This window comes from Typopeltis vanoorti, chromosome 6, assembly GCF_054136105.1.
Source record: "Typopeltis vanoorti isolate ZY-2024b chromosome 6, IOZ_Tvanoo_1.0, whole genome shotgun sequence".
Taxonomy (NCBI): domain Eukaryota; kingdom Metazoa; phylum Arthropoda; class Arachnida; order Uropygi; family Thelyphonidae; genus Typopeltis; species Typopeltis vanoorti.
The window spans coordinates 55,589,039-55,604,156 of NC_143554.1; the positions used below are offsets into that span (position 1 = coordinate 55,589,039).

General features: G+C 37.1%; 1 protein-coding gene across 1 annotated transcript in view; it reads left to right on the forward strand.

The window, feature by feature from the left end:
* The window catches only part of LOC150105464 (bifunctional 3'-5' exonuclease/ATP-dependent helicase WRN-like), a 370,108-nt gene that overhangs the window by 308,257 nt on the left and 46,733 nt on the right, over positions 1 to 15,118 (forward strand). The window contains exon 23 of the mRNA XM_090394834.1: positions 13,777 to 14,043. Within this exon, the coding sequence (XP_090250960.1) occupies positions 13,777 to 14,043 (267 nt within the window). The remainder of the gene's footprint in view (positions 1 to 13,776; positions 14,044 to 15,118) is intronic.

Below are 15,118 nucleotides of genomic sequence, written 5' to 3' on the forward strand. Positions count from 1 at the left end.
TAGTCAGAGAATCTTGCAGACTTGTAGCGGATTTATTTAGAAGTATAACATCGTCCGCATAAAGCAAAGAGCTGACATTAACATCTCCAATTTTGATATCATGTTTAATACCACTTTCCTTCATAATGTGATCCATATAGATAATGAATAACAGAAGGATAATGTACATCCTTGTCTCACACCAGATTTAACATTAAACCATCTTCCTGTACTTCCTTCAATTCTAACTGCTGACTTACAACTCAAATAAAGACTCAGTATTGCTTGATATAATGCCCCATTGACACCATATAACTGTGGCATATTGAATAGCTTCTCTCTTGCTCCTAATCATATGCCTTTTCCAGATCGACAAATCTTAAATACACATCTTTGTTATATTCCCATGCTTTCTCAACTATTTGTCATAAAGTGAAGATCTGATCATGACAGTTTCTATTTGGCCTGAATCCAGCTTGTTCTTCACCAAGCTTTTCTTCCACAATTCTTCTCAACCGTTTCTCAAGTATACTTGCATAGATCTTGCCAGGAACACGCAGTCGGGAAATACCTCTGTAATTCTCATATTCAGTTTTATTCCCCATTTTATATATGGGTACTATTAGAGCTCTACTCCAATCATTGGGAATTCGTTCCTCTGTCCAGGTTTTCTGAACTATGCAGTACAGCCACTGTAAGACTTTTATACCACCATACTTCAGTATTTCTGGTCAAATATCATCTACTCCTGCTGCCTTTCCCCATTTCAAGCCTTTGATGGCTTTTTTCTACTTCAAGTATGGATACGTATTCCTGACTGTATGCCTGGTCAGTGTTTTTTACCACTGTGCTCTCATTGCTTGTTTCATTTAGCAATTTTTCAAAGTAATTACTTCATACTTCAAGGATATCTTTTTCTCCTGTTTTCATGTCACCTTTATCATCTCTAACTCCTTTTACAGCACTCTTTCCTCCATTCCTAAGCTTCTTCAACAACCTCCAGAATATCTTACCACCTTTTTGATATTTATTTTCTATGTTCTTGCCAATGTCCTCCCATGACTTTTGTTTAGCTAGTTTTACACAGTGTTTCGCTTTCTTACATTTGTCTCTGTATTCTCTAAGAGCAAAAGCTGACTTATTTGCCAGGAACTTTTGATATGCTTTCTTCTTTTCCTTCACTGCCTCTATAACTTCCTGTGTCCACCATTTAGTTCTGATTTTTCTATCCTTGTAGACAACCTCACCACATGCCTCTCTGGCTGAATCAATCAGGGTTTTCTTCAAGGCTTGCCACTTAATCTCCAAGGTTTGGTTCCTATTCTCAAACTCTTTCATTTTTTCTTCAATAATCTTTGTGTATTTTAGTCTATAGTTCACATCTGAGAGCTGCTAAACTTTTATTCACTTTAAAACTTTCTTACATGTTATTCTTTTCGATATGAAATTCAATTTTATCCTGCTTAAGACTAAATAGTGATCGCTTCCAATTTCGAATCCTCTGTACACTATGGTGTCCTGCATTGGGGAGAAAACATCACTATCAACAATAACATAATCAATGAGACTTTTCTTATTCCTTGCCTCTTCTCTCCATGTTAATTTGTGCACATTTTTATGTTGGAACATGGTGTTAGTAATAACCAGTCAATGTTCTGAGCAGAAATCCAACCAGTATTTGCCATTATTATTAGCTTTGCTCTTTTCTCCAAATTTTCCCAAAATATTTTTGTATGTCTGACAATAATTTCCTAGTCTGCTATTTAGATCCCCAACAAGGACCAACTTTTCATTTTTCATTGTGTCAGTTGCTTTTTCTAAAGCCTCAAAAAATTCCTCCACTTCTACCCTAGTAGAACCTTCTGTGGGACCATAGGCACAAATAAGTTTCATTGTCCAATTCCCCATTCTGATATTTGCGCACATCACTCTACTTGAGACTGCCTGCCATTCAAGAAGATTAGCCTTGTATTTTGTGTTGAATACTATGGCTACTCCTTCTTTTCCTTGATTGTCATTTTCTGAATATAACATTTTGTATATATTGCTCAGAAAGATCTCGCCAGTTTTTGTGTTTTTTGTTTCAGTCACCCCTATTATGTTGATCTGGTACTTATCTAATTCTTCAGCTAGCTCCATTTCTTTGCCATTCAGACTTCTTATGTTGATAGTACCGATCTTTAACTCTGGTGATGTTGGGTTGGGGGTGTGCTTTCAGATTTGTTCCAGCAGCTGACTTTTCGATGTTCGGTCTGGTTCCGTGGTGAAAACAAGGGGAGGGGGGACTTGTTTATCCAGGCGATTCCTCAGCCGGCATGAAATTTTGTCATGTTGTACCATCATTTTCTATATTGGTTTAAGCCAATAACAATACAATTTGGTCGGCTAAATCCCAAATTGGCAGCCCATCCTCTGTTCGTTCAGTATTCAGATAGATACCCAACAGGGTGCACCACAAGAAGGTGAGGATTGGACAGCCCTGGTCAGTTCTCCGCATTCCTTTAAAGGCTGTGTGGAGGTCTCCTCTCAGTTATACAGCTTTGACCCTTAAGCACCCCTTTATGCAACCATATTTGTTTAAATTCAGTTGATTTCTGAGTACCGCTACAAATTCTAAAAACAGTCTTTCTTTTTTGAATTTACTATGGTGGAGCATGGTAGTTTGTCTCTAGGAGATCCTGTGGGTTGTATTCAAAACATGGTTTGCAAGGCCAGATTGACCATAGTCGTGATTAGATGTATGATTTGTGTTCTTCTAAACAGATGGTCCAGGCACTGAGTGAGGAGGGAACTGATCTTTGGTGGAACGGATAAGGGTAGAAAGTTTACGGCAGTGCTTAAAAGCTGTATGGAGATTGTACTTTTTGAAGGACCTTGCTATTTTTTCAGATATGCCATTGATGTAGAGTATAATAATGGCATTTCTGAAGTCCTTCTGAAGCGATGGCCAGGGAATGGGGAGGAACTCATTTTTTTAATTTTGTAATTGCTTTAGCCATTGGAAAGGAAGGTGTTGTCTGTGGTTGAGTTTAGTTGAAAGGGAGGTTCCACTGGAACAAAGCTTGTGGACTCTATTGGTTAGAGTTTTCATAATACCATATTGTTATGAGGGGTGGTGGTGGGATGTATCTCCCTGTGTGAGTAGGTTTTCTATATACAGAGAAGGAAAGGTTACCATTAGGAAGGTGTGTTACTAAGGTGCAATTGTTATTTTCCTTTTCCATCGTAAATTGGATTTTTGGATGTAGGCTATTCAGGTGACTGAGGTAGGAGTCTAACGTGTCTGGGCCATGAGGCCAAATAGAGAACACATCATCTACATATCTTAGCCTGATGGAAGGTTTGAGAGGGACTGTCTATGGCTTGTTTTTCAAAATTTTCCATGTAAAAATTGGCAAAAGGGGGTGAGAGGGGGGTAATCCATAGCAGTACTCTATATCTGTTTATAGATTTTGTTCTTCCAAGAAATATAACCAGAATTGATGGCAAAGGAAAAGAGCTCTAAGATATCACAAGGGAAAAAGTTTTTTAAGAGTGTTAAGGTTTCAGTTAGTGGAATATTGGTAAACAGTGAGGTGATGTCAAAGCTTACCAATATATCTATTATTTAAAGTTAATTTTCAATTAAGGTTTTAAAGTGGATAGAGCTTTTTACATAGAATGTGGTAAGACCAGTGAGGAGGATCAGAGAGTTAATCAGCTGCTTTGACTTTGTAGCAAGGTGCATCAGTGGCATCTACTATAGGTCTTAGGAGGAAATTAGGTTTGTGGATTTTTGGTAAACTGTATATCTGCAGAGGGATGAGAACTGAAAGGTTTAATTTTTTTGTAATGTCTGGCAGCCAGGAGGATACTTTTTTTAAATAGTTTGTGTTTTTGTATGATCGTGTTCTAGTGGAATGTAGGTAGTGCGATCTCGAAGAATATTCTCCATTTTTCGATTGTATTCTATGGTATTAAGGGCTACTGTGGCATTACCCACTGTGGTGACGACGATACTTTTTTCTTTCTGTAATTTTCTGAAAGCAGCGAGTTGTCTGGGCAATAAATTACTTTTTGGTGATGAAGACTGGGAGAGGATGTTGGTGATGTCAAGTGTGATGTCATTAGCTGTTTGTGGCATTAAGCAACAGATTCCGTGTTCAGTGTTGTACATTATATATAGCACCAGCACTTCTTTTGGTGTAACGGCAAAATTGTGGCTGAAGCTTAGGGCACTGACGGCATCTTCGTTGAGTCTTTTTGATGACAGATTGACTGCTGTCTGGAGCTCTTGAACTTGCGGTAGTGGTTTTGATTTATGCAAGTTGTTATATTTTTTGATGTGTTTATTTTTTATTTTTTTGAAATTCTTTCTGTGTGGAAGCTTCTGAAATGTTCGAGAGAATAGACCAAAGTTCAGAGTTGAGTATCGCAGAGAGATCTGATTGTAATGAGCCGATACATTGTATTGTATTTGAGTGTTTTGTTACAAAAGTTATTTGTAATCCCTGAAGATGTCTCAGTGACCGAGGCAAAATATTGAACCATTAAAATTAGTTTTAATCCTTTCCCAGTGCTGTAAGTATTCCATTAAACCTCCACCCAGCACTTAAAACTCAACACAGGGTTAAAGAGATTATGCAAGCTATTGGCTTGAATGTTGACAACATTACTTGGTTTCACTTCTGTCATCACACTCCATCATCTATCTGCATACAGTTATTCAATACACACAGAACAGATCACTCTGATTATCTTCTGCTCTATACTAATGGTCCAAAATCTGTTGGTTGTGCTGCTGTATATCCTGATTTGATTATATTTAGTCAGATCCCACTTCATTGCAGCTGAATTGCATACAACAGAATTGCATGCATTTTAGATTGTGCATATAAAACAAATCTACTACCAGAAATATGCGATTTATACAGACTTATTAAGTTTTATCCATATACAATTCACATCCAGTGCTTTGTGAGGTTCTGCAACTGTTATACAAATTGAAGGCACTTAATTTTGATATTCAGCTTTGCTGGATTCCTAGCCACATTGGAATTGTATGAAATGAGACTTCAGAGGCAATTTGAGTGCCTCTGATCAAAGATAATGCAAAGCAAAAATGGAAGTCACTTTTTTTTTTTTTTTTTTTTATATATTTTCAGTAAAACATGCACTGATTTGGTTGAGAGAGAGAGAGGGGTATTGTTTGTCAATGCACATTGCTGCTGTTGTGATATATTGTTCATTTCAAACACAAATTTATTTCATAGACAGAAGTTAGGTTGCTAACTTGTGATATGCTGTTTGGGCCAGGGAAAAGGGTTTTCCCTTGATCTGATATTTAGACATATTCTTTTTTCAGGTTCATAATCCAACTTTTATTTATTTATTTATTTTTAAGTCCACCTACCTCTTAGATTATCTTGTATTCAGGCCATTATATTCCCCAGTTGATCTTTGAGCATATGAAAGCATAAAGATAAGAAGGGCTTAATAATTCACAGGCCTAAATATAAGAAGTGCACAGAAGGAAAGTAAAGAACAAGCCAAGTACTAAATGGAGTAATATAATCCTACAATCTATAGTGGGATAACAATTACCTAAGTTTTACTTAATTATTAAGCCATTGTTATTTATCCAATTCTTAAGAATGGATTACTATTTTGTAAACATAAAGATAAGAACATGCATGTAAGTACAGAGAAGTAAATTAAGCAGCAAGCCAAGTACTACAAGGTGTTATGTAATCCTACAATCCAAAGTTGATGCAGCAGGGAAAGTTTGATTTGTTAGGCTCTTAGTCTTACAAAAATGTTCTTCCAGGTTTTTGGTAGTGCGAAACAGCCACATTTATTTAGTTTAGCGAAATGTAATGGTAGTTGGAATTTTAATGGCATGATATATAATAATAATAATATAATATTTATTATTATTATATTGCTATTTCCTGAAGGGCTCACTTTAGTGAGTACGAGCATGGCAAACCCGAGGTACCAGATGCTGGACCATGCCATACTTCATGTAATATATATCTGTTATATTATTCTGTAGACTGGTCCCTCCTCTTCTTTCTTTGCTTCTTTCTCCTCTCCTTGCTCCTTCCCCCTGATGCTATTAGAGTATTCGAGGGCTAGGGGTGAGTCTTTCCTATCTTGCTAAGTCATTTTGTCTTATGCAGCCACTGAAGGAGGCAAGCTAGCCTCAATAGATGCCAGTCCCAAGCCCGGATAAATGCGAGGGTTGATGTCAGGAAAGGCATCCGGTCAGAAAACTTCAATGCCAGCTCAAACTATGATATGAGTCAAAGAGAAAATGATATAAGGGCTATGGCGTACCCCTTAAGCGACGCGCAGCCACATCGCCCTACAGCTGCAAGAAGTGGATGAGTGCTACTGCATCAAGGGTGGGTGCGGTTAAAGAAGCGAGCCCAGCAGGTGGAGAAGATGTTGAGAGTGGGAACACTGAATGTTGGAAGCATGACTGGAAGGGGAAGAGAGGTGGAAGACATGATGAGGAAGAGAAAGTTGGACATTTTATGTGTGTGCAGGAGACAAGGTGGAAGGGGGGGAAAAGGCAAAGGAACTGGGAGATGAATATAAATTGTTCTACTCTGGAGCGAATAACGAGGGAAGAAATGGTATAGGAATTGTGGTGTGTGGCAGAATGAAGGGTGAAGTACTGGATGTGGGTAGAAGGAATGACAGGATCGTGAATGAAATGGGTCTTGCAGAAGAGTGGGTGGTCGTGTTATGTGTATATGCCCCGCAAGTTGGTTGTACAGCAGAGAAAAAAAGATGAGTTCTGTAATGTGTTAGATGAAGAAATGAGGGAATTGGAAGAAAATAAGATGGTAATTGTCAGAGGAGACTTGAACGGATACATAGCAAGACAGAACAGAGACTGTGAAAGGTGCATGGTGGCCACGGAGTGGGAATGATGAACCAGGAAGGAGAGAGGGTTGTAGACTTTGCAGTAGCGTTTGATCTGGCAATTGTGAACTCGTTTTTCTACAAGAGGGAAGAACATTTGATAACATTTAGGAGTGGTAACAACAGTTCACAAAATTGACTACATTTTGACTAGAAGAAAACATCTTAAGGTTGTGACAAATTGTAAAGTGATTCCAACAGATCAAGTAGCACAGCAACACTGACTGCTGTGCGCAGACTTTAAAATAAGATCGAAGATAAGCACCTCTGGATGCCATGGGATGAAGACAATTAAGTGGTTTCGCTTAAAAGAGAAGAGTGTGAGGAATTGTTTTAGGGAGAGGGTGTTAGAGAAGATTTTGGATGGACTGGAAAGTGTATAAGCTTGGTGGAAACATAATTCAAAAGTAGTCCTGAGCTGTGCAATCGAGGTGCTTGGTGAGACATCTGGAAAGATTAGAGAGCAGAAAGAGGGTTGGTGGTGGAATAATGATGTACAAGTGCAGTGACAGCTAAGAGGAAGGCAAAGCAGAAGTGGGATGAGTCAAGAGTGGAAGAGGACAGAGAGGTGTACAGAGAGAGAAAGCAAGAAGCCAAGAGAGTTGTGGCATAGGCGAAGGCCATGGCATATCAAGATCTGTATGATCAATTAGAAACAAAGGAAGGACAGAGAAAAATTTAGCAACTAGCGAAATGTAGAAATAAAGCAGCAAAGGACATCTTACATGTGAGGCAGATCAAAGATGCTGAAGGAAGAGTATTATGGAGGGATGTGGACATAAGAAACAGATGGAAATTATACTTTGAGGGACTTTTGAATGAGGAAAATGCAAGGATTCACAGAGGAGATGGGCAGCCTTCTGAGGGGATGGTGCAGAACATCAGTAGAGTGGATGTGTTGGAGGCCATGAAGAGGATGAGGAATGGAAAATCGGTGGGCCACGACAGGATTCCAGTGGAGGCATAGAAGGCACTGGAGGAAGAGGGAATTGACCTGCTGTGGGACCTGTTCATGGAAGTTTGCCAACAGGAAAATATACCTGAGGAATGGAGGGAGAGTACTCTTGTCCCCATCTACAAGGGTAAAGGGGATGCACAAGACTGTAAAAATTACAGAGGAATAAAGTTGATGTCCCACACAATGAAAATCCTAGAAAGGGTTCATGATGGAAGATTGAGAAAGGAAGGAGATGGAGATTGCAAAGGAACAATTTGGCTTCATGTCTGGTAGATCAACAACAGATGCTATCTTTGGGTTATGGCAGATGACGGAAAAGTTTCGAGAGAAACAACGGGAGCTACATCTGGCATTTATTGATCTGGAGAAAGCATACAATAGAGTGCCAATGCAAGAAGTCTGGAGGCGTCTGAGGGAGAAGAAGGTGCCGAAGAAATATGTCAGGGTGTTGCGGGAAATGTACAGAAATGTGAAGACAAGTGTTCGGACCTGTCTGGGACAGACAGAAAGTTTTCAAGTAACAGTTGGCTTGCATCAAGGGTCAGCATTAAGTCCATTTCTGTTTAATATTGTGATGGAGGTGGTAGAGAAGATGCGCCTTGGACGATGTTGTATGCAGATGACATCTTGCTGTGTGCAGATTCAAGAGAAGAAGTGGGAACTAAACTGGAAAGATAGAGAAAATTACTGGAAGAGAGAGGTATGAGACTGAGCAGAAGTAAGACAGAATATATGTGTTGCACAGTGGGTGGTGGCCAGGAGACAGATCTGGAGCTGGAAGGAAATGTCATCAGGAAGGTGAGAGACTTTAACTTAGGTTCAACAGTGGAAGAAGATGGAGGAGCTGAGAAGGAAGTGGGATGCAGGATACAAGCGGGTTGGATGAACTGGAGGAGATGGCTGGAGTGTTATGCGATAAGAGGGTGCCGATCAATCTGAAAGGCAGAATTTATAGGACAGTAGTGAGGCCAGCTATGACATATTCTATAGAAACTGTGGCCCTGAGGAAAAATAACATCAGCAGGATGGAAGTAGCAGAGATGAGAATGCTTAGGTGGATGTGTGGTGTGACCATAAAGGATCGTCTGAGAAATGACTGTGTCAGGGGAAAAGTGAAAGTTGCGAACTTAGGAGCGAAAATACAGGAGGCAAGGTTGAGATGGTTTGGTCATGTGATGAGGAGGGAGGATGAATATGTGGGAAGAAGGGTCATGCAGATGGATGTGCAAGGAAGGCGGAAGCGTGGGCAGCCAAAGAAGAGATGGAGGAAGCTGGTAGAAGAGGACTTGAAGATGAAGAACTTGGATGTGGTGACAGCCCAAGACAGGAAGGTGTGGAGGAGACTCGTTACAAACAGTGACCCCACTTAAGTGGGAGAAGCTGCAGAAGAAGAAGAAGATATTGCTATCTCCATGGAGTTAAAAGACTTATCATGGGAGACCCATATTAACCATTATTCACTGTTGAGACACTCACAATTACCTCTGGCAATTCATTCCATTCATTCACTCCATTCCATTCATTCAAGCAAAGAACCTAGTCTGCAAACTCTTACACAACTTCCAGGGATAATCCCTTGTTCTCACTATACTATCTTGTGTATTGAAATTTTTTTCTGTGTCAGTCTCATAGAATCCCTTTAGAAACTTTTTATCACATTCCCTCTCTTATGCCTGTCAGCTAAACTCTGTAACCCACACACCTTCAGTCTATCCTCATAGGAACAGACCTGTAACCAGCTTGGTCTCTCGTCCCTGAATCCTCTTCACCTCCTGATCTCCATGAAATCTAGGTAACTAAATCTGTGCAGGTAGTCAAGATATGGTTAAGTCATAGTTTTATAAAGAGGGATAATAACCTTCCTATCTCTACTTGTCGGTGTGTTCTTCAACATCCAAATAATTCTCTGAGCTGTTTTGCCAACCCTGGCAGTATGTCCTCTTGAACTTCAAATCTCTACCCCCCCCAGATTCCTAGCCTCATCTATTTCCTCTAATCCAGTACTAATACCAATTCAGTATGATACAGAGTATGTAATATTTTCATCCCAAAGTGTATCTTTCATTTTACAACATTAAGCTGACAAAACACTGTCCTTCACCCATACTGCCAATTTATTTAAATCAGTGGTTCTCAACCTTTTTTTTTGCCTGGTGCCATTTCAACTGTTTGTGTGGCCTGGTACCCCCCCCTGCTCAATTTAGATTAATGAGTCAGTAAGATAATTATAATATATTATTAGGCAAACTTAAATTACCATCAACATAATGAAGGGGATACAAATCCTTTGATGTTTATCTGCCAGTAAGCAGATATAATACTGTAATTACATCCCCTAGGGGATGTAATTACAGTATTACATCCCCTAGGTGCTGTGTTTTTACATTATGAGAAAATATCAGGGATAGTGAGGGAGCTTGCTCCACCTTTGATACGAGTTGCCTTGGTGTTGTACTACCAAGTGGTTACTTACACTTGGATTTGGCAATAGTTTTTCGGTATGAAACTCATAGATCTTAGTCCTAGTTCTTAGAGTTTCACTTACTGGCAGATAAACATCAAAGGATTTGTATCCCCTTCATTATTATTAAGGTTGCCAGAAAAATAGCCTTTTGGCTTTTATTCTATGTTACCATCAACATATTTGAACTGATAGTTAATTAAAAATTAATGACTTTGATACAAATGAATTTTTACCCAAAAAAATGTAAACTTACTGTATTTAATAAGCCAATCATTAATGGTTATCTTATGCCTGATACGATCCTGCTAATTTTTCCATATCAGGTTAAATGTTCGACAAACGAAGTCTCAACTCTCCTCTTTCACTTATTTACAATCTATTTTGCTGCTTAGCTAACAATTGCAACACGATGCTTAATCCTTCCTCGACCAAGTATGAAGAAGGAATAGCAATCAGCAGCAATTTTATTTCTTTCCATAGCTAAGGATACTTGCATTGCATGTTTGGCCAGAATCTTTCATAGCCACGCTGTTGAAATTGTACTCGAACTTCGAAATCATTTTTAAGTCAAATTCTTCACACAAATTTGGATGAACAAAAGTGGCATCAGAAAGAAATGGATTTATGACCCAATCAGGTATTTTAAGCTCATCAACATCTTTGAATCTGATCATCAAATCTTCTTTCTATGTCAGAAGATGGGAACAAAAACATTCCAAATCTGTATCTAATATTAAATCATCATCCATTATTTGTAGACCTGGGAACTGCAGAAAATCTCATCTCGCAATGCTCTGCTTGTAGAATGTTAATTTGCTGATAAAAGTATTTATAATTCATTTTGCTTCAATGGGATTAATGTTGCTTCCCTGCAATTTGATGTTAACCTCAATTAATTTGGTGAAAATATAGGACAGATATGCAGTGTCAACCTTTTCCTTTTTTAGAACATTACACATGAATTAAGAAATTCCAAAACAGTATCGTAGAGATCATTAAAGCACCCCAGACAGTTTCCATTTGAGAGCCATCTAAACTTCAGTGTGAAGCAAAAGATGCTCAAATTCTTAATTTTCATGACAAAGTTCCAGAAAAATAAGGGTATTCAATGACTGGACTTTCGTTTTATTCAATGCTTTAATTAATAACATCATCCAAAATCTTATGTAGTCTACTGCTAAAATGTTTTGCAGCTAAGTGCTGTCTGTGAAGAATGCATTGAATTGTAAAGATATTTCGAATTGTTTCTTTTAAATGCTATAAATCCATTGTGACTACCATTCATAGCTGGTGCTCCATCAGTTGCACATGCAATAATATTTGTGACATTAATGTTTTTAGCATTAAAAAAGTATTTAACAACTGTAAAAATTGTAAAACCTTTTGTGTCAATTTTCAGTTGTTCAGCAAATAGAAACTCTTCAATAATTTCTTCACTAGTTATATAATGCATGTAGACCATTAACAAATGCTTCGCTGGCACTTAAAATTATCTCATTAAATTGCAAAGAAAATTCTATGCTTTTTTTAAATCATCACGGTTATTTTTTTTTCAACGTCCTTTGCCATTTTGTCAATTCTTTTGATGCTGAACTATTGCTGAGAGGAATTAATGATATCATATTGCTTTTACCTGGGCCAATAATCATGTTTAAAACCTCATTTATAGCCAGTATGATGAGAGTTTCACCAATAGTATATGGCTTTCCACATTTGACAATTAATTTTGAAAGCTTGCAAGACATAATAAATCCTTTCTCTTGTTGGTTACTTTGTTTTGCAACCATCCCTTTAAGTCCAGGACGATTTTTAAATTTAGTCTTTAATTTGCAAAAGTACTCCACATCCTTTTTTGTTTTATTTGGATGCTTTGTTCTTAAATACTCAATCATTCTTGAAGGCTTTGTTTGAGAAAGTTTTTTCACATATTAAGCGCATTGGTAACTGCTCATTATTTATAGATAGAATGACTCCATATTTTAAATATTCGCTTGAATATTGACAACACTTTCTTTTTTTCACTCATTTTAATGGACTGCAGTGCTACACAATATCAACAAAAGTGTGCCACATGATATCATGGGCTAGATGGAAACTTCAAACCAGGGTTGTCAGATAGGCATTAGAAAATTAGGAGATAAAGCTTATAAAAGTAGTGATTCTGCTAAAAATAGCACACATCAATTAATTTCAATGTAAAAATTCTAAAAAATGAGTAGCAAATAAATTTGAAAGTATTGCAGACATACAATATTCTGAACAGTGTTTCCAAACATAAATAGGAATGCTAGATTAAATATGGATTTTTTTGCTTTTATTATATTAGTAGTATTATAATGCTTACTGCCTCCCCCCCTCAGCATTCACAGCCTCCTCCCCCAAACACAGGGGTGCTACCACCCAGGTCAGGAACCACTGATTTAAATCATCCTGTAGGATATCTACATCACCTTTATCTGTTGACCTCCCCAGTTTTGCAATGTCAGCAAGCAACTGAATATTCTCTCCCTTAAATCCCCCCCCCCCCCCAATCATTAATATGCATACTAAAGAGTAGTGGCTCTAGTATAAACCCCTAGGGCATGCAACTAGTCACCCTCATTTGCCTTGATCTTTGCCATACACCACGTCATGATGCATTTTTAATGTTATCAAGTTGGATAGTGGCAGTATATTCCAAGATGATATATTATTATTATTATTATTCCGGGCAACTCCAAGGAGTCGACAGACTCATCGAGGGATGCCCCAACATCATGTCACGAACAACTATTTGACATTCACACAGTATCTGTCATACCTCGTCTTGAACTCATTCACGGTCATAGCACTCACAACAGACTCTGGCAGCTTATTCCACTCATTCACCACTCTCCAAGTAAAAACCTAGCTCTAACACCTCTGCTAACCTATGGAATTGTTTAGTAGATAAGGGTAGTTGATTTTTGATGATACTTAAAGTTTTATTTGATTGTCATATCATTAAGAACTTCTGCTGATCTATGAGAAGTATTCTTTGTGTACAGTGATTGTGATTTTGGTGACAAGGAATTTGAATTAGTAATGAGCTACAGTCATTGTATGACTGGGAAGATTCTCAGATAAAGACTTAAATTTGAGAGCCAGTTAAGAGTCCATTATTTTTTAATAAAAACAAAATCATTACGAAATTTTCATTTAACTTTCTGATTTAGCAATTTAATTGGAACATGAAATCATTATAGTTTTTTTTTAATAAATATAAACTTAAATAACTAAATAATAAGAACTAAATATATATATAATCTTATTATTATTATTTAGTTAATATTCATATATTAAATAAATAATGGTATATGTATAACCTTAAAATATTAGTCAATATTGTGTTATATGTTGTAATATTTAAATCAAAGTAATATAATAATCATTTCGGTGGTCTACAATATTCTAAATAATTTTTTTTTTCTTCTTTCTCTAACAGGGAGAACTCTTCAAAAAACTGATTTCTGTTAGGAATGAAATTGCAAATGATGATGGAATTGCACCATATATGGTGTTTAGTAACAAAAATCTTTTAGATATTGCTGTTCACAGGCCAGTATCTATAGAAATGATTTATAAGATTGAGGGTATTTCAGAAGCTCGAATTATAAAGTTTGGTAAAAAAATAACTGAATTTGTAAAGACTTTTTGTGATAATCATGACTTGAAATATGACAGGTTTTCAGGAAATAATGCCATCAAAACGGTAATTAAAATTTTTTTCATTAAATATTTATGATATTTTTAAAATGCATATGAACTTTTATAATTAAATCACAATATTATGATAATCTTTACTATTTGTTTCAGGTGGTATATTACAGTATTTCAAGTATAAAAATCCATTAGATACCAGAAATTCAAGTCTGGTGCCAATGATATTCAATCAAAACTGCTTTAATATTGAAATATAAAAATTTCTCAATAGCTACACCACACAATTCAGAATGATGGATACCAGATAACTGGAGTACAGTTCTTCTTTTGTATTTACATGGTAGAAAGTAAAACTAAATGTGTTAATTATAATGAATTTCCTCTCTCTTAGCTAGCCATCTTAGAAAAGATTCATACAAACAAAAATAAAATAAAATCCTTAAAAAAATAGAATCCATTAAAAAATAAATTTTTAAAGGATTCTATTGCCCTTGAAAAGACCTATGATGTTATGCCAATAGAAATGCTGTATTTATTTATTTATTTTTTAATAAATACATCAAGTCAGAAAGTATGCATAGCATTATGTTCCCTTTGTGATATGTTGAAGACAGTGCAGTTGCATCTCGGTATAATAAACACCTAGGAACCAAAGGAATCATTTGTTATAGTGCACTTTTAGTACAAGGTAGGGTCCAAAAGTTTCCGCCTGACATACAAAATTTGCGTTAATTTTAAAACGCCATCAGTGACAGATAGCACCATCTACGGGGAGCTTAGTGTACCAGTTTCAACTCTACCTGCGTCATTCAGGAGGCACTCATTTGACTAATACATGGCACACTAAGTGGCTTTAATCTTAAAAATTGAGTACAGCACTGTGATAAACTTTTTCAAAGAAGAGCTTTCTCCAAGTGCTATCAGTGATTGGATGGTGTTTATGGAGAAGTTTCTCTTTCATATTCCACCATGGAGGAATGGGCTGAACAGGTTCACCTAGGAAGAGAGAGCATCGAAGATGATCCTGATGGTCAGTCTGTGGAAGTGATGACTGAAGAAAATGTCTCTCTTGTTGAGGAGGAACTGTTCAATGACGGATGGCTGAAGCTCAAAGAAATCTCAGC